Raw genomic sequence first — 13,555 nt, forward strand, 5'->3', positions numbered from 1 at the left:
ACTTTTCTGCCACTGGTAACTAGAAGCGAACCTGCCTGTCAGTACAAATTCAGTGCCACTGTCAATCATGAAACATCTCCTGTTTTCAACACAGCAGAGGAAAAGAAATTGACCTCCCTTGTCTGCCTTGCCATAATGCAAAGTGGAGCAGTCATAAAAATTATTTTGGGAAATGCTACACTAGCTTCTGTCCTTTGATTTTTGTTCATACTTGGGCAACAACAAATCACTTAAAACTGGTATGTCGCAGAATCTCTGTCCCATCCAGAGCAGAAGAAATTTTTTTGCTGTAGCATGGGGCAACTTCTGAGAGTAGGAGGGCAGCATGATTTATATATGGTGTGAGCTGCATACCTGTCAGTGCTGTACGTTCTTCCCTAATTTTTGGTGAAGATTAAAAGACATTTATGAGATCTCTGTTTGTTCCTTTATGTCACACAGTTGGATTGTTGGAGGGTAATGCACTCTGCTTCCCTAGAATTTGAACTTAATGCTGAGCTTTTATTTATCCATTAATTCCTGCTGTTAAATACTTCTCTGTTCTCTTTAGCAGCAATTTGTTTAGCAAAAACAAAAATACCCAAAGCCTGACTAACATCTCTGATTTTCAATTTTAGTATTTTTTTTTGCACTAAAACTTGTCTAGGCTTAGTAGTCTACTGTGAATAGCTTCCAGGAGACCTGTCTTAGTAAATGTCTATGTATAAACATGTCCTAAAATGATCTCATGACAACCACGAGATTCTAACTTTTTCCTGAGGATTCACTTGTCATTGTGCATAAATCGAGGTGCTTTTTTACCTAGGTTTTGTTCTCATCTCTCCCTTAGGAAAGAAATAGCACTTTGTGTTGACAGAGTTATAATAAGCTGTTTAGTTAACAACAAAATACAGTTCGAGGGAGGTGTCTGGATCATCTGCCAGTGAGGCAGAGGGACGTGCTTAGCATTTCCAAAAATCAAATTTTTCTCCTTGAGGTGCAAGTTTCTAAGTCTGCTTGAAAGGCTTCAACTTGAACCTCATAAGTATGGTACACTGGCTGTGGACCATAAGAAAACTCTGTCAGCTAAAAAACTTGCCTTAATGCAGAATTAGCTTCTTACAGCTTGAAATGTCATCTCTACGCATTTCTCTCCACTCTAAAGCCATCAGAGATGCACGCTCCAGCTTCAGGTCCTGCAGCTCCCTGGTCCTAACACAATTCCTCTGGCCTACTCATGCCCAGGTGTGAGTTTGCAGCATGGCAGAACAGTTTGGGCTGGTTCAGGAAGAGTTATCCAAAGCCTAAATAGGAAAATGTACTTTTCCATCCAGAGTCTGCAGGGGTAGCATAGCACACCTGACTGCAGAGGCAGTATCAGCCCCAGAGGTAAATGGGAGGATCTCCCAGCCTCCAGCAGGTCAGGTTGGATTGCATTTGGGCTGCGTAGAAGGCACATTGATGAAATGTGAGACCAGGAGAGACGCAGGCTGTTGACTTCCAGGTGTCACACATGAAGCAGATCACCTGCCATTCCCTACTGCATGGTGTTTTTTCCAGTTTCTTTTTCATCCCAGTAACAATATGAAATACCACAGACTCTTGGGTTACATTAGGTGATGAGGGGCATAGCTCTGCATATCTGAGCATGCCAAATGTATTTTGGGCTCCAGAAAGATGCATGCTACAAGATTTAGTCTGTATTTAGTCACTGGCCTGCTTTGCAGGATATTTTGAATTTCTGAAAACTTTCTCAGCAGAGATCTGCCTTTTTTGTCTTTCTTTTTTTATAAGCATTTTATAAGCATTTTTATTAGCACTTATAAGCTTTTAAAATCTCTTATTGTTTTTTAAGATTGAAATTAGTAACACCTAGCCATTCAAAGGCAGCCTGCATGTTAATTTTTAAAGTTGTATTTATTCCTTTTTTTCCTTTTGATGTTCATCTTGTTAAAGATACAGCTTGGCCACTTCTGTGCTGTTGCTTGTGCCAACACGGTGGACATCAAGCTGGGCCTCTCAAGTTTTGGAGGAAGCTCTATTTTGAACCATCACCTTGCCTAAAATGACAGGAGGGGTGACTTCTTACTTAAGATATCCTTTTCTCCTGAGGCCATATATCCTATTTCACAGGGAGGGAGTTTATGTAGCTGCCTCTCTGAACCCTTTGCCAAAAGCCCTGCTGGCAGTCTCTTGAAGACTCTTTGGCCTTCATGAGGTGATTTAGGAGTGCATACACACACACTTGAAGTCTTAATTTCTTTGGGACCATCTGGAGGAGGTCACCCCACCCTCTCCCAGGGAAGCTAATAGAAGCAGCCTTGTGACTGAGTGGTTTATTTTGGAAACTGCAGGAACTCGCTGTGGCTGGAGGAGCCAGATTTGGCAAACATTGTCCCATGAATTCTGTTGTGGTGGGGGAATATCACGATTGCCGTGCTCTTTCTCTCAGTGCCAGGGATAGGGTCACCACAATAAGTTGGTTGATTGATAAGTGGAGAAAAGACATATCTCTATTGGGAATAAGGGTGTGCTTTTATCTAGCTGGTCCAAAGAAATGGGTCTAGTATAATCACAGTCTCTGGATGCATGCATGGACCTCAGTCGGCTTTGCCCATTTTCAGGAGAAGAAAGTGGGGCACTGAGGCAAACTTGGCAAAGGTACTGTGGAAATGCATGCATGCAGGATGAAGAATTTAATCCTTAATCTTTAGGATCAAGGAAGGACCCTGGTCTGGTACTTCATCTCTTAGCAAAAATCTGACATGCATAATAGAAATTTTGTAAGAAATGCTTTTAGTGGGGTTTTGTCTTCGTTCACAGGCAAACAAGTGCTAAGTATAATTGTTTCTTCCAAATATTAACCTTTTCTCTTTCTGTCAAGTTGTTTTCCACTCAGTGGGCTGAGTGCTCATGAATTATAAAAAAGCAACAAGTCTTGAAACAGAAAACATGCTTTGGTGCTTCGTTTTCTCATGTTATCTCATAGTATAAAAATCCTTATACAAATGTTTTTAGCCATTAAGGCCTTCTGAAATGTTATTGTAAAGTATAGAAGGCACTCAAGGATTGATGTCTGCCCCATGTCTGGAAAAGACTCGAGCAACAATTGTTCAGCCAGTTTGGAGCCTGCAGAGAAGAAGAGGGACATCTTTTTTGCTGAATATGTGCATATAGAGAAAGCATTAATCCTTGACATCAATTTAAGAGTTTTCTAGGAAACACTTATGGATAGATATTTTATTTTCCTCTTGGTTGTTCTCAAGGATTCAGCACCTCATGACTATGCAAAATCTCTTTTAATTTTTTAATTTTGCTGTTATTTCAGGGGTTTCAGGGACCCTTCCTCCTTGCTACTGCAGGACTCAAATTGTGTTTGGGTCATTGAAAGAAATAAAGCATGATCTTGAAACTGTGCATGTGGGAATATTGTATGAAATTGAAGTGACTGTGGGGAAATAGAGAGTGAGTGGGAGGTGGGCTCAGGGCTTTAATCTGATGTTCCCTGCTCTCTAGAAGTGGTTTCTAAAAGAGGTGGTGTTGGCTGAGTCATATTTACTGCTAAATGTTCCTTTAACTCCTTGCCACAGGACCAGAGGATGTCTTTGTGGTGGCCACTAACAGAAGAGAATTAGCCCTTGGAGGAGGCAGGTGGTTTAGGAAATTTTTCTTCCAGCTTCATGTCACTGTGGGTTTTATTGCCCTGTTTAACAGTCTTTTGGATGATGAAGGTTCTTTTTTTAAACTCCCTTTATCTTGTGTCCGTTTTTTGCTTTGAAAGAACTTACTCTTTTATCAGACTAAGAAAGATGTAATTCAAAAGCCAGTCATAAAACTGAAACTGTCAAAATAAATACTCAGAGATTTGTCACAAAGGCTGTGACAATAGTTTGAATATAATAACTTAATAATTGGTAACTATCTATAGGAAAAAATAGAGTTTGATGTTTTCATTGCACCTTTTTCAGTAGGGATACATGGAAATATTGAAATTATTGTGCTGTTTCAATGACTGAAAAGCTGTAAGAAAATTGTATTCTTACTGCATGTGATATGATAACAACTGATGAATACTAATGTTCTTTAGAGTATTTTCAGTGGTGTTTCCTAGACAGACATACATATAAAATAATTTTTCAGAGGAGCATATCCATGTCTGCAGCTGGTAAAATGTTGAGAGCTCTTCTGGGATCAGTGGAGCTAGGTTTATATATTATCTAGGAGTCAGGCTGTATATATGGTCTATGTACCTATATGTCTTATATTTACTGGGTGCAAAAAGCCAAGAGGAATCATCCTGCTAGAAAGAGGGCTTATTGGTCTGCTTGGTAAATTCAATACAAAAAAAATTCTCAAACATTCTAAATCCTTTTAAATTGCTCAAAAGATTTTCTTGGTCTGTGATACTGTAAGAAACATATTGCTTTGGAGGTGACCTAATTTGAATCTTTTCTGAATTGCTTTATGATTAGAACAGTCACATGCTGGGGTAGGACCCCATTAGTGGGTTTAAATCATCTGTTTACTTCTGAAAACGCTCATTGTTATGAGCTCTGCTGAGTATTCCCCTCTTTTTTTTTTTTTCCTAACTTTCTTTTCTTTTTTTCTTTTATTTTTTTTTCCTCTGTTGCAGGACAGAACATCGCAGTCCTACCGGTTTGGAAGCAAAATATGGAATGTGTTTCACTGCTGACCGAAAGCAGCCAAATGAACAGTATTTATAGTAGTTCGAAAATCAGCAGTTAGCAGTTTCTTCACATTCTAACACTACCCAGCACTTTCCAGAGAGAACTCATTGTTTACAAGAAATCTGCTTTCCAAATCCGTGTCGGTGCCCTCCAGCCTTGACTATTAACTATTTGCAAAGGGGAAGCTGATCTACACTTTGGGGAAAGATGGCAATGGATGAGTACCTGTGGATGGTCATTGTGGGTTTTATCATTGCTTTTATTTTAGCTTTTTCGGTTGGTGCGAATGATGTTGCAAATTCTTTTGGAACGGCTGTGGGCTCTGGTGTTGTTACTTTACGCCAGGCTTGCATTTTGGCTTCGGTTTTCGAAACCACTGGCTCAGTACTGCTGGGAGCAAAAGTAGGAGAAACAATCCGGAAAGGTATCATTGATGTTAACCTGTACAACAACACTGTCCCACTGCTGATGGCAGGAGAAGTGAGTGCAATGGTTGGTAAGTAATACTTTCGTATTTCAAGTAATGTTTGTTCTGTATTTGTCACCCTGTTCAATGTGAGCATTGCTAATTCAGTCTTCCCATCTTCTGGACCTACACATCTGCTTTTTTGTGAATGCAGGGGCCTGTACTCTTTTTTAAGTCTCCTATTTTTTTTTAACTGCTTCTAATAATTTACATTTTTCAATGGTTCAGCCATTTAACTAATAGATGAAAAATGTTTAGCACAATGGATCCTATATATGTATAAGATACTGGAAAAAATTATTTTGGAGATTTTTGTGATGGTAAACTGAAAAGCCTAGCATTTGTGTCTGTACAGAAGATCCTACAGAATCAGCAGTTTGCAATGAGTGTGTATGAGAAGGAATCCTTTTAAAAAAAGTTACAGAAAATCCAGACACATTTGTGTAAACTGATTGCCTGGCTGAGTGATTGCAATTAGTCCTGCCCACGGCAAAACTAAGGGAGCAGTAAAGATAATCACACATTTGAGGTCTTTTTAGTTTTTCTGACCCAAACGGCAGCAGGTCAGCGTACCTTAGAGTCTGCCCCCTTGCTTGTGTTTGTAGTTAACTAAATCTCTGCTCAGAACAAACAGCATATTCTGAGGTAAGTAACATTAAGCCATGGTATTTACTCTTTGTTTATGTGCAAGAGGCTTTGTGAACTTTTAGAGAGCTCCCTCAAGAAGCAGACCTGCTTTTAAAGGGCAGGAGGCAGCAGGGAGGAAACCCTTGATCTGTGGGAGAGACAGCCCTGGCAAGGGGCCAGCCCTCACACCTCAGTCTGGCAGGTTGGTGGTATCCCTTGACAGGCTGGTGTGATTTACACAAGCATCACAGCATCCTCTGCTTGACAGGGATGTTCCACTTAAAGCTTTTCCTCCTTAAACCTACTTAAACCTGACCTAAATATTATTTCCACCTATCCCTTCTAACCTCCTCACACTTTTTATGCAAGACCTGCACAGGAGATAGGTGAGTCTGTGCAGAGATTTACTACCTATGGTTATTTTCTTGTTTCCTTTTTGAAAAGGGAGAATTGAGTGCCTTAAAAAATTGTTTTATTTTTATGGATCAAAATGGACACTGAGTGACAGTTTCTAGAGTTGTCAGAGGTGGCATTGTGTTCCTGAGAGTATGGAGGTAGTTCCCTTGGTTCTTTGGCTGCTTCTGAGCCTCCTGAAGATTGGCCACCTTTCCTTGCCCAAGGGGAAGAGACGTTGGTTACCAAGGACTCACTGGGAGAGCAGCCACTTCCACAGATGGTCCCACCTTAAACCACCTCAAATATTCTTGCCCCTCCCCACCCATCAGTTCCTCTTTCCTGATACCTCGCAGGATCAGCTGTGGGTGTCTGGTCTTTCCCTCAAGGTGTGTAGGGTGGCTTTTTAGCACCATTCCACTTGCATCTTTTATCCTTGTTCTTGCTGAGACGGCTCTGTCTTTTCCCATGGGTGTGAGCTGGGAGCACTGGACACTGTGTGAAATGTAAGTGACCTGCGTGCTCTTGATTCCTACTGAAGGAAGGGTCCGTTTTCTTTTCTGTATCTATTTCTGATATCCTGATTATGGCAGGGCAAAGTTTTAAGTGTCAGATACCCCCTGCAGAGGCAACTGGCCAGAAGCTCAAAGAAAAAAAATTATTTGCATGTATATTTACATAAGCCTGTGTGAACTTCATGACCAGTTGCATTCCCTTCCTCCAGGAGAGGCACTGAGAAGAAATTCCACATTATAAGCCCCAGAATTAATCACAAGTTGCAAATGCAGATTTCAATTTTTTTTTCCTCAAATCCATCTCCAGCTTTTCTCTGGAGGTATGACATTTTTTCTGTTTTTGCTGAGCCTTCTTGGATGTTTTCCTCTTTCTGTTTGTGCTCTGCATTTTCCCCCACCCTGTTCTCTCATGCCTCATGATCATGTTTTTGCAAATGGATTTAGCTTCTGAATTTCAATGAGGCTTAAATGAGTCAACAGTCTGGGAGAGACTAAAAGTCACTATATCCTCTTTCCAGATGTTGGTGGAAGATCCTTTGATGCTTGCAGCAAACAGCAGATGTAATTTTCAGGTCAACCTTCTCTCCTAAGAGCAAAGGAAGCAGGAAGTAATGGGATTAAAATTTTAAAATGTAGCATTTTCTAGTAATTTGTATCACATTAAAATGTTGTTTATTAGGCAGATGAGAATTTAAGGACTGTTGCTCTTCGGGATAAGTTGCAGTACTTGCCCAGCATTAACCAATTGTCAGGTTATTGTCAGGACTTGCCCGTGTGTTGTTCTAGAGGTTCTGGTGCAAGCTGAAGTCAGCAGCTGATGTGACTGAGGAGATGCCACCAACACAGAAGACATCCCAGCCAGGATTAGCAGAGCCAAGTACTGATCTAGTCCTTCAGGTGACGTGGCGTTTGATTGGGGCTCATGGCTGGCACGGAGCACCGGAGCCTCAGGAGGATGGATGGGGTGCCCTCAGCAGCAGGGGAGCATGAAATGCACCCTGGCCAAACACTGGTGCAGGCAACTCCTGGTCAGGGCAGTCTTCAGCCAGCCCTCTGTCTTTAGGGGACATTAACTGAGGGGAAGAGGTATGGGCCACGGTGTCAGCAGGCATGAAGGGTTTGAATTTGGAACTCTGTGACAGGCCTAGTGAGCCTCCTGCTTCCTAAGTTAGTTTTCCAAAGGTAAATTTTGAGAACAAGACATTTTATGTTAAAGAGGAGTTAAAGATTTGATGTAGGTAGTTAAAGCACTGCAAGTCCCAAAGTTCTGCTCTGGCTTCCTTTGCATTTTTTCTGTTCCCTAATGTGCTTCCTTTAACTCCTTCAGATTATGCACTGTCCTTTCCAGACCATCCACTGGTACTCCACCACCTTATTCTTTCTCTGCTGTCTGATTTCACTTGAGCAATCTGGTTTAGTGGAAGGTGTCCCTGCCCATTGCACGGGGTTTGGAATTAGATGATGTTTTAAGGTCCCTTCCAACACAAACCATTCTGTGATTCTGTGAAGTTAAATAAACAAGAAATAGTTCCATACTCCCTCTATTTCCCCTGATAATAAATCCCCAATCCTCACTAAGCATTTCCAGTGCAGCTGTGGCTTGGTTGCATTTCCCCTGCTTTTATACTGAGTATTTTTGTAATTACATATCTATGGGTAGCTTATCTTTTTATTTGGCTTCTTTCAGATGTAACCATCTGATTTCTCCTGCTCCTGACTTCCATTTGCTGGTCTCTAAGTTCATGTCAAAGGTTTCAAAGTGTTTTTATTTTTATTTTATTCCAGAGGAAAAAAAGCCAAAAAATTAAAGAGCAGGTGTTCCTTGATTGATCTGGAATTTCCACTAGCAAAAGAAGTAACAGTTGTTTTGGGATAGCATGCCAGGAGAGATCGGTTTTACAAACTGGTTGATTTCCAAATGTAGCCACATGTGATACCAGCAAATCACCATTTGCAGATGGCTGTTTCAAGACCTTCAAACCATCTTCTTATGTTGAAATTGAGGATGGAGGTTGAAACTTTGGGTAATCTGCCAGTGTATGTTCAGTGGTCTTGCTTTATCACCAATATCTGCTGCAGATCTCTTAAGAGAGGTGGCATGAGCCAGAAAATTCAGAATCTCTTATGGCAGTCTGATTACTGCCATTGGCGACTCAATACGTGAAGATTTAGTCTTAAGGCCATGAAGTATTACAATGAAGAAGAGATCTTTGTAAGAATTCTCTAATATTAGGGGAGGTCCACAGAAAGCTTGTGTCACTCTCAAAAGTATTTTGGCGTCCTGAGGTTAGTGCCTCTGCAAGAGGAGCAGGGATCATGTGTCTTTGTAAAGTGAAAAGGACTTGAGCATGGAGCTGCGTGCTTGAGAGCTTAGTGGCCAACTGTGTCTCATCTAACTCCTGAAACAGGTGCTTGGGTTACTTTTTTTCCCCTGCACTCTTGGCCAGCATCCTTTCTGGATGTCTTATTGGAACACCAGATGTTGCATTTACTTTATAGACCAATAACCACTGCCCCTTAGTTAGTCAGAGGAACTTATTTCCTTATGCCAGGGATATCTTTGGCATCTCCATGACTAATATAAGCCTTTTCAGCAGTCTTGAATTTTTCCAGTGCAACAACGAGCTGCAGATGAAGGCAGTGAGAGAGTCCTTATTCTTTCCTCAGTCCCTTTTCCCTATAGAGGACTGGATGGTTGTGTATCACTGAGATGAAGCATAAAATCTCTCTGTCCCACAGTTTTAACCTTTCTCTGGTAGTATCCAAGTTTAGGAGCACATGTAGTTCACTGGTGAAATGGTGAGTGCCTCCTCATGCTGATCACCTGGAGGCTTCCAGGGTCAGCTCTCAAGAAATGACATTTTCTAAGGTTGATGTACACTGGGAGCAGTTTGCGTACTTAATCAGACAGGCTGTAAATACTGAAAGCAGAGCTGTCGTGAATTGTTAGGGAGCTGTTAGTCATAAACAGTAATAAGTAAGATGTGGCATTCAAAGCTGCTATTAAACTGTCTTAGTATCTGCTTCTAGAGACAGAACAGGAACAAAACTCTCTTTAGAAGATCTCTCTTATGCATGAGGAGTGTAGGCAGCACTTGTAAAAGAATGTGGGCACATGGCAAAGAATTTCTGCGTTACATTATTGTTGTTTTTGTTGTTGTTGTTTATATCATATGGTTCATTTGTTTCTAGGTTCTGCTGTTTGGCAGCTAATTGCATCGTTCTTGAAACTCCCAATATCAGGGACCCATTGCATTGTAGGTGCTACGATTGGATTTTCTCTGGTGGCAATTGGCACACAGGGTGTCCAGTGGATGCAGCTTGTCAAGATTGGTAAGTGCTGTCTCCTTTTATGTGTGAGGATATGTGAAATAGTGTGTGCTGCCTGCAAAAAACATGCCCAGAAATCTGCTTTGTGCTGATAGCACTTCCTCATTAATTTATTTTCCACCCAAGTTGTGTCATTCAGAAAATGCACTGGTGCCATGTTCACTGGGGGCTGCAGTGTGTCTCCAGTGGAGAAAGGAGTGAGACAAAAGTTGTACTTCCCCAGTGGTAAGCTGGGGACACATTGTCTCCCTCAAGAAACATGCTTCAAGGTGACATTCCTCCTCTTCTAATTCTTTTTGTGGCAGCTCATACTACCCTGTTCTTGTTCTCAATAATGTGAATGCTATCATGTGAATGCCCACAGTCATGTTTCTCCACCCACCACCTTCAGGGCATACAGCACATTTAACTCACAGCCTCCCATTGCCAAGATCAGTGGCACATCCAAGCAGGGATGTGACAGAGTGTTTTGTTATAGTTTTGAAGCCTTTTGAACTCGATATGCAGCCTAAAGTCTCTATTAAAAGGGTTCCATGCTGAAGGCATGGTAATACATTAGAACTATAGCAATGTATGTATTTTTTAATTCTGTCAATAGTAAAAAACTTTCAGTGACAGCAGAATCAATCTGTTAACCATGCTGCAAACAATAAATCACTATGGATGAGATTTCCAGAGTGCTGCCCTAATCCAGTTTTATTGAAATCAGTGGGAGCTTTGCCACCTACTTCAGTTAAATCAGTCCTGGACACTTGCATTGCTGGCCTGCAAAAAATGTACACGCATAATACATTACAGTTGATGCTTCTGTGGCATTTTGGAACTTGAGACCTAACCTGGGAGCAGCATGGCATCCTGCTAGATGCAATTGCTTTCCACTTGCTTGCAACATTCATGGTCATGGTGGTTAGGAAATCACAGTGCTTTTTTGATCTACTCTGATTCAAACTATAAGAAACTTTCCCGATGAGTTTGATTGCTAAACTTGCAAAATTAGCAGGAAATGCTTTGGCTGTTGTTTCTAATGGTGCCTAGCATTACTTTGACTTTCCTGAGTGTTGGTGGACATTGAGTTGCACCAGTTGTGAGTAAATATAGTGGACATTCATTCCAGTTGTACAAGAACTGTTTTAAGTTTATTGCTCATTAAAAATGTACTTAACTATTATGCAAGAATGCTGTTTATTTCAAGTTTCATTCTTTCTTCCACACAGTTGCCTCTTGGTTTATTTCCCCACTGTTATCCGGCTTGATGTCTGGAATCCTCTTTGTGCTGATCAGGTTCTTCATTTTAAACAAGGTAAAGAAATCTCACTATTATAATGAGTGCTTAGTATGAAGGTTGTGTTTTAGCCTCCCATTTGAGTCCTGGCATTTCCAGAGTTGAAACTTTGTGACTTCTTTTTGGACAGGAGACCCATCATTTTTTTAATTGCCATTTGAGTTATACTTGCTGTTAGCAGTTCTGAAAGCTCATGGTAAGTAATTTGACAAGTATTTGAGGCTTAGAAGGTGCTATGTGATAATTAATATTGTATATTCTGTTTGGTCAGAGGAGGGAACATTGAGGCTGCTTCTATATTAGTACAAGCTTGCTGGCATTGACTTAGCCTCACAATGGCTGTTCTGACGGTAATTTAAACAGAACAGTCCTCCCTTGGAGATACTCTAATTGGTATTTTTAGGTTGGGAAATTTAAAGCCTTGGTTTTCCAGCACATCAGACATTAGAAGATGGGCATCTACCTATTTTGTAGTTTCTCAAGAAACCTGAATCAATAGGTTTTAGTGACTTGAGGTAACATCAGTCCATGTATCTTCAGTGCAAAAGATGACTTGCCTGTGACCCAGCATGAACTGGAAACCTGAACACTTTTATCTGCCTTTTCCATTTCTTTCGCACCATTCAACTTGCTAAAATGAGGAAGGGCAGTGCATGACAGTGACCTAAAATAAGGGACACTATATTAGCAGTTATACAGGGAACTTAAATAGATGAGGGACTAATTCTTTTGCTATAAATAGCACCACCTGTAACCTCAGCTTCATCGTTCTTTATTTCTGCTCTAAATAAATGTCAGTGATAAAAACAGATGATAGATTTGATCAGATTCAGCTTTGAATAGAAAATAACTCAAGTTACATAAAAGATAAGAAAGGGTTTCAGTATTGTATTTAAAGCCTAGCAACCTAAGGAATTAGCCATCAAAATCATGTGAACTCTGGTATTAAAGCCACATATTTAAGCATTCAAGAGGCAGAAAAAGTTCAAGTTAAGGAAATTGCCTCCCAACTGCCGTCTGTGCCATTCACAAAGCAGTAAGATCTGTAGAGCTTCTGACATAAGCAAGTAGTGATTTGTGTGCTTGCACAAAAAAAGAGCATTTTACAGCTTGTGAGTCTGTGGCCTGTTGTAGGGCTACATGCCCTGGTTGGGGGTGTCTGTGAATAGCAGCTGGCCCTGCAAGTTCAGCCCATCTGCATCACGCTTGTGGACGGAGGCACAGCACAGGGCGGCCACAGCCTTTTCTCAGCTCCCTTTTATAGATCATGGCAGCAAGAAATAAAACCACATTAGCCAGCCCTCAGCTTGCCAGCTCTTTGCAAACACGTGGAACCCCTCAAAAGGCCAAAGCAGTCCCTCACAAAGGCTTTGTCTGTGGCTCACACGGTGCGTTTCCGCTGCGCTGTCAGCTGAGTCTTTCCTTGTGAGTGCCGAGAGCATGAGAGCACAGTGGGCAGCAGACACGGCACCGTGCCAAACATTGCCTGCTCACTTTGTGTGTGTTACCTGTTTAATACAGCCAGACGCTTGGGATTTCAAAGATTTCTGTTAGCTGGCAAGAAGTGGGAGCTTAGGGATATGGCCTTGAGATGGATGCATTGCAGTGGTGCTTGTAGCACTGGTCTGAAACATCAAAGCCCTCTCCTGCTTGGCACCCTTCCATCATGCTAAGTGACAGGGACTCCTTATCTTGGATACTAAATAAATAAGAACACACTTGCAGAAAGAAACCTGCCCCCAAGTCACTCAGCAGCTGACTGGAAAGTATAACATAAGTCCCTGGTTCCCATTGACAGTGTCAAGCGCCCTCAGCACTGGTACTTGCCTGGACCAGCATTTTGGATTTGGGTGTAACCAAGCAGGTCACCATCCCTTCCTCGACATCCGGAAGCTCCACCTGCCTGGCACTGACTTGGGAGCATGTGTTTTCCACATGGAGGTTCATGCTGACATGAATCTGGTGTCCAATCCAACTAACATTTCCTTTGTCTCATGATTTCTATGCAGGAAGACCCTGTGCCCAATGGTCTCCGCGCGCTCCCGGTGTTTTATGCTGCTACCATCGCTATTAACGTGTTTTCCATCATGTACACCGGAGCACCAGGTGAGTGAGCCCGGGAGGCACGGGAGGGAGGCTCCCCACAATGTGTAAGGATGCTCTGCCAGTATCACCCAGGCACCACAGGGTTGTCTCCTGCATTAGGAGTTAATGAGGGCAAGAGTAAATCATTCACCTCCCCACATCCCCATTTGTGCTGGTGTTTTTGTGACAC

General features: G+C 41.7%; 1 protein-coding gene across 4 annotated transcripts in view; it reads left to right on the forward strand.

The window, feature by feature from the left end:
* The window catches only part of SLC20A2 (solute carrier family 20 member 2), a 57,250-nt gene that overhangs the window by 20,044 nt on the left and 23,651 nt on the right, over positions 1 to 13,555 (forward strand). For all 4 annotated transcript variants that reach the window (XM_063423181.1, XM_063423178.1, XM_063423180.1 and 1 more), the window contains 4 exons: positions 4,613 to 5,163; positions 9,861 to 10,001; positions 11,213 to 11,298; positions 13,290 to 13,386. In XM_063423181.1, coding sequence (XP_063279251.1) covers positions 4,875 to 5,163; positions 9,861 to 10,001; positions 11,213 to 11,298; positions 13,290 to 13,386 — 613 coding nt within the window. In that variant the 5' untranslated portion in view covers positions 4,613 to 4,874. The remainder of the gene's footprint in view (positions 1 to 4,612; positions 5,164 to 9,860; positions 10,002 to 11,212; positions 11,299 to 13,289; positions 13,387 to 13,555) is intronic.

Source organism: Prinia subflava, chromosome Z (genome assembly GCF_021018805.1).
Source record: "Prinia subflava isolate CZ2003 ecotype Zambia chromosome Z, Cam_Psub_1.2, whole genome shotgun sequence".
NCBI classification, from domain to species: Eukaryota; Metazoa; Chordata; class Aves; order Passeriformes; family Cisticolidae; genus Prinia; species Prinia subflava.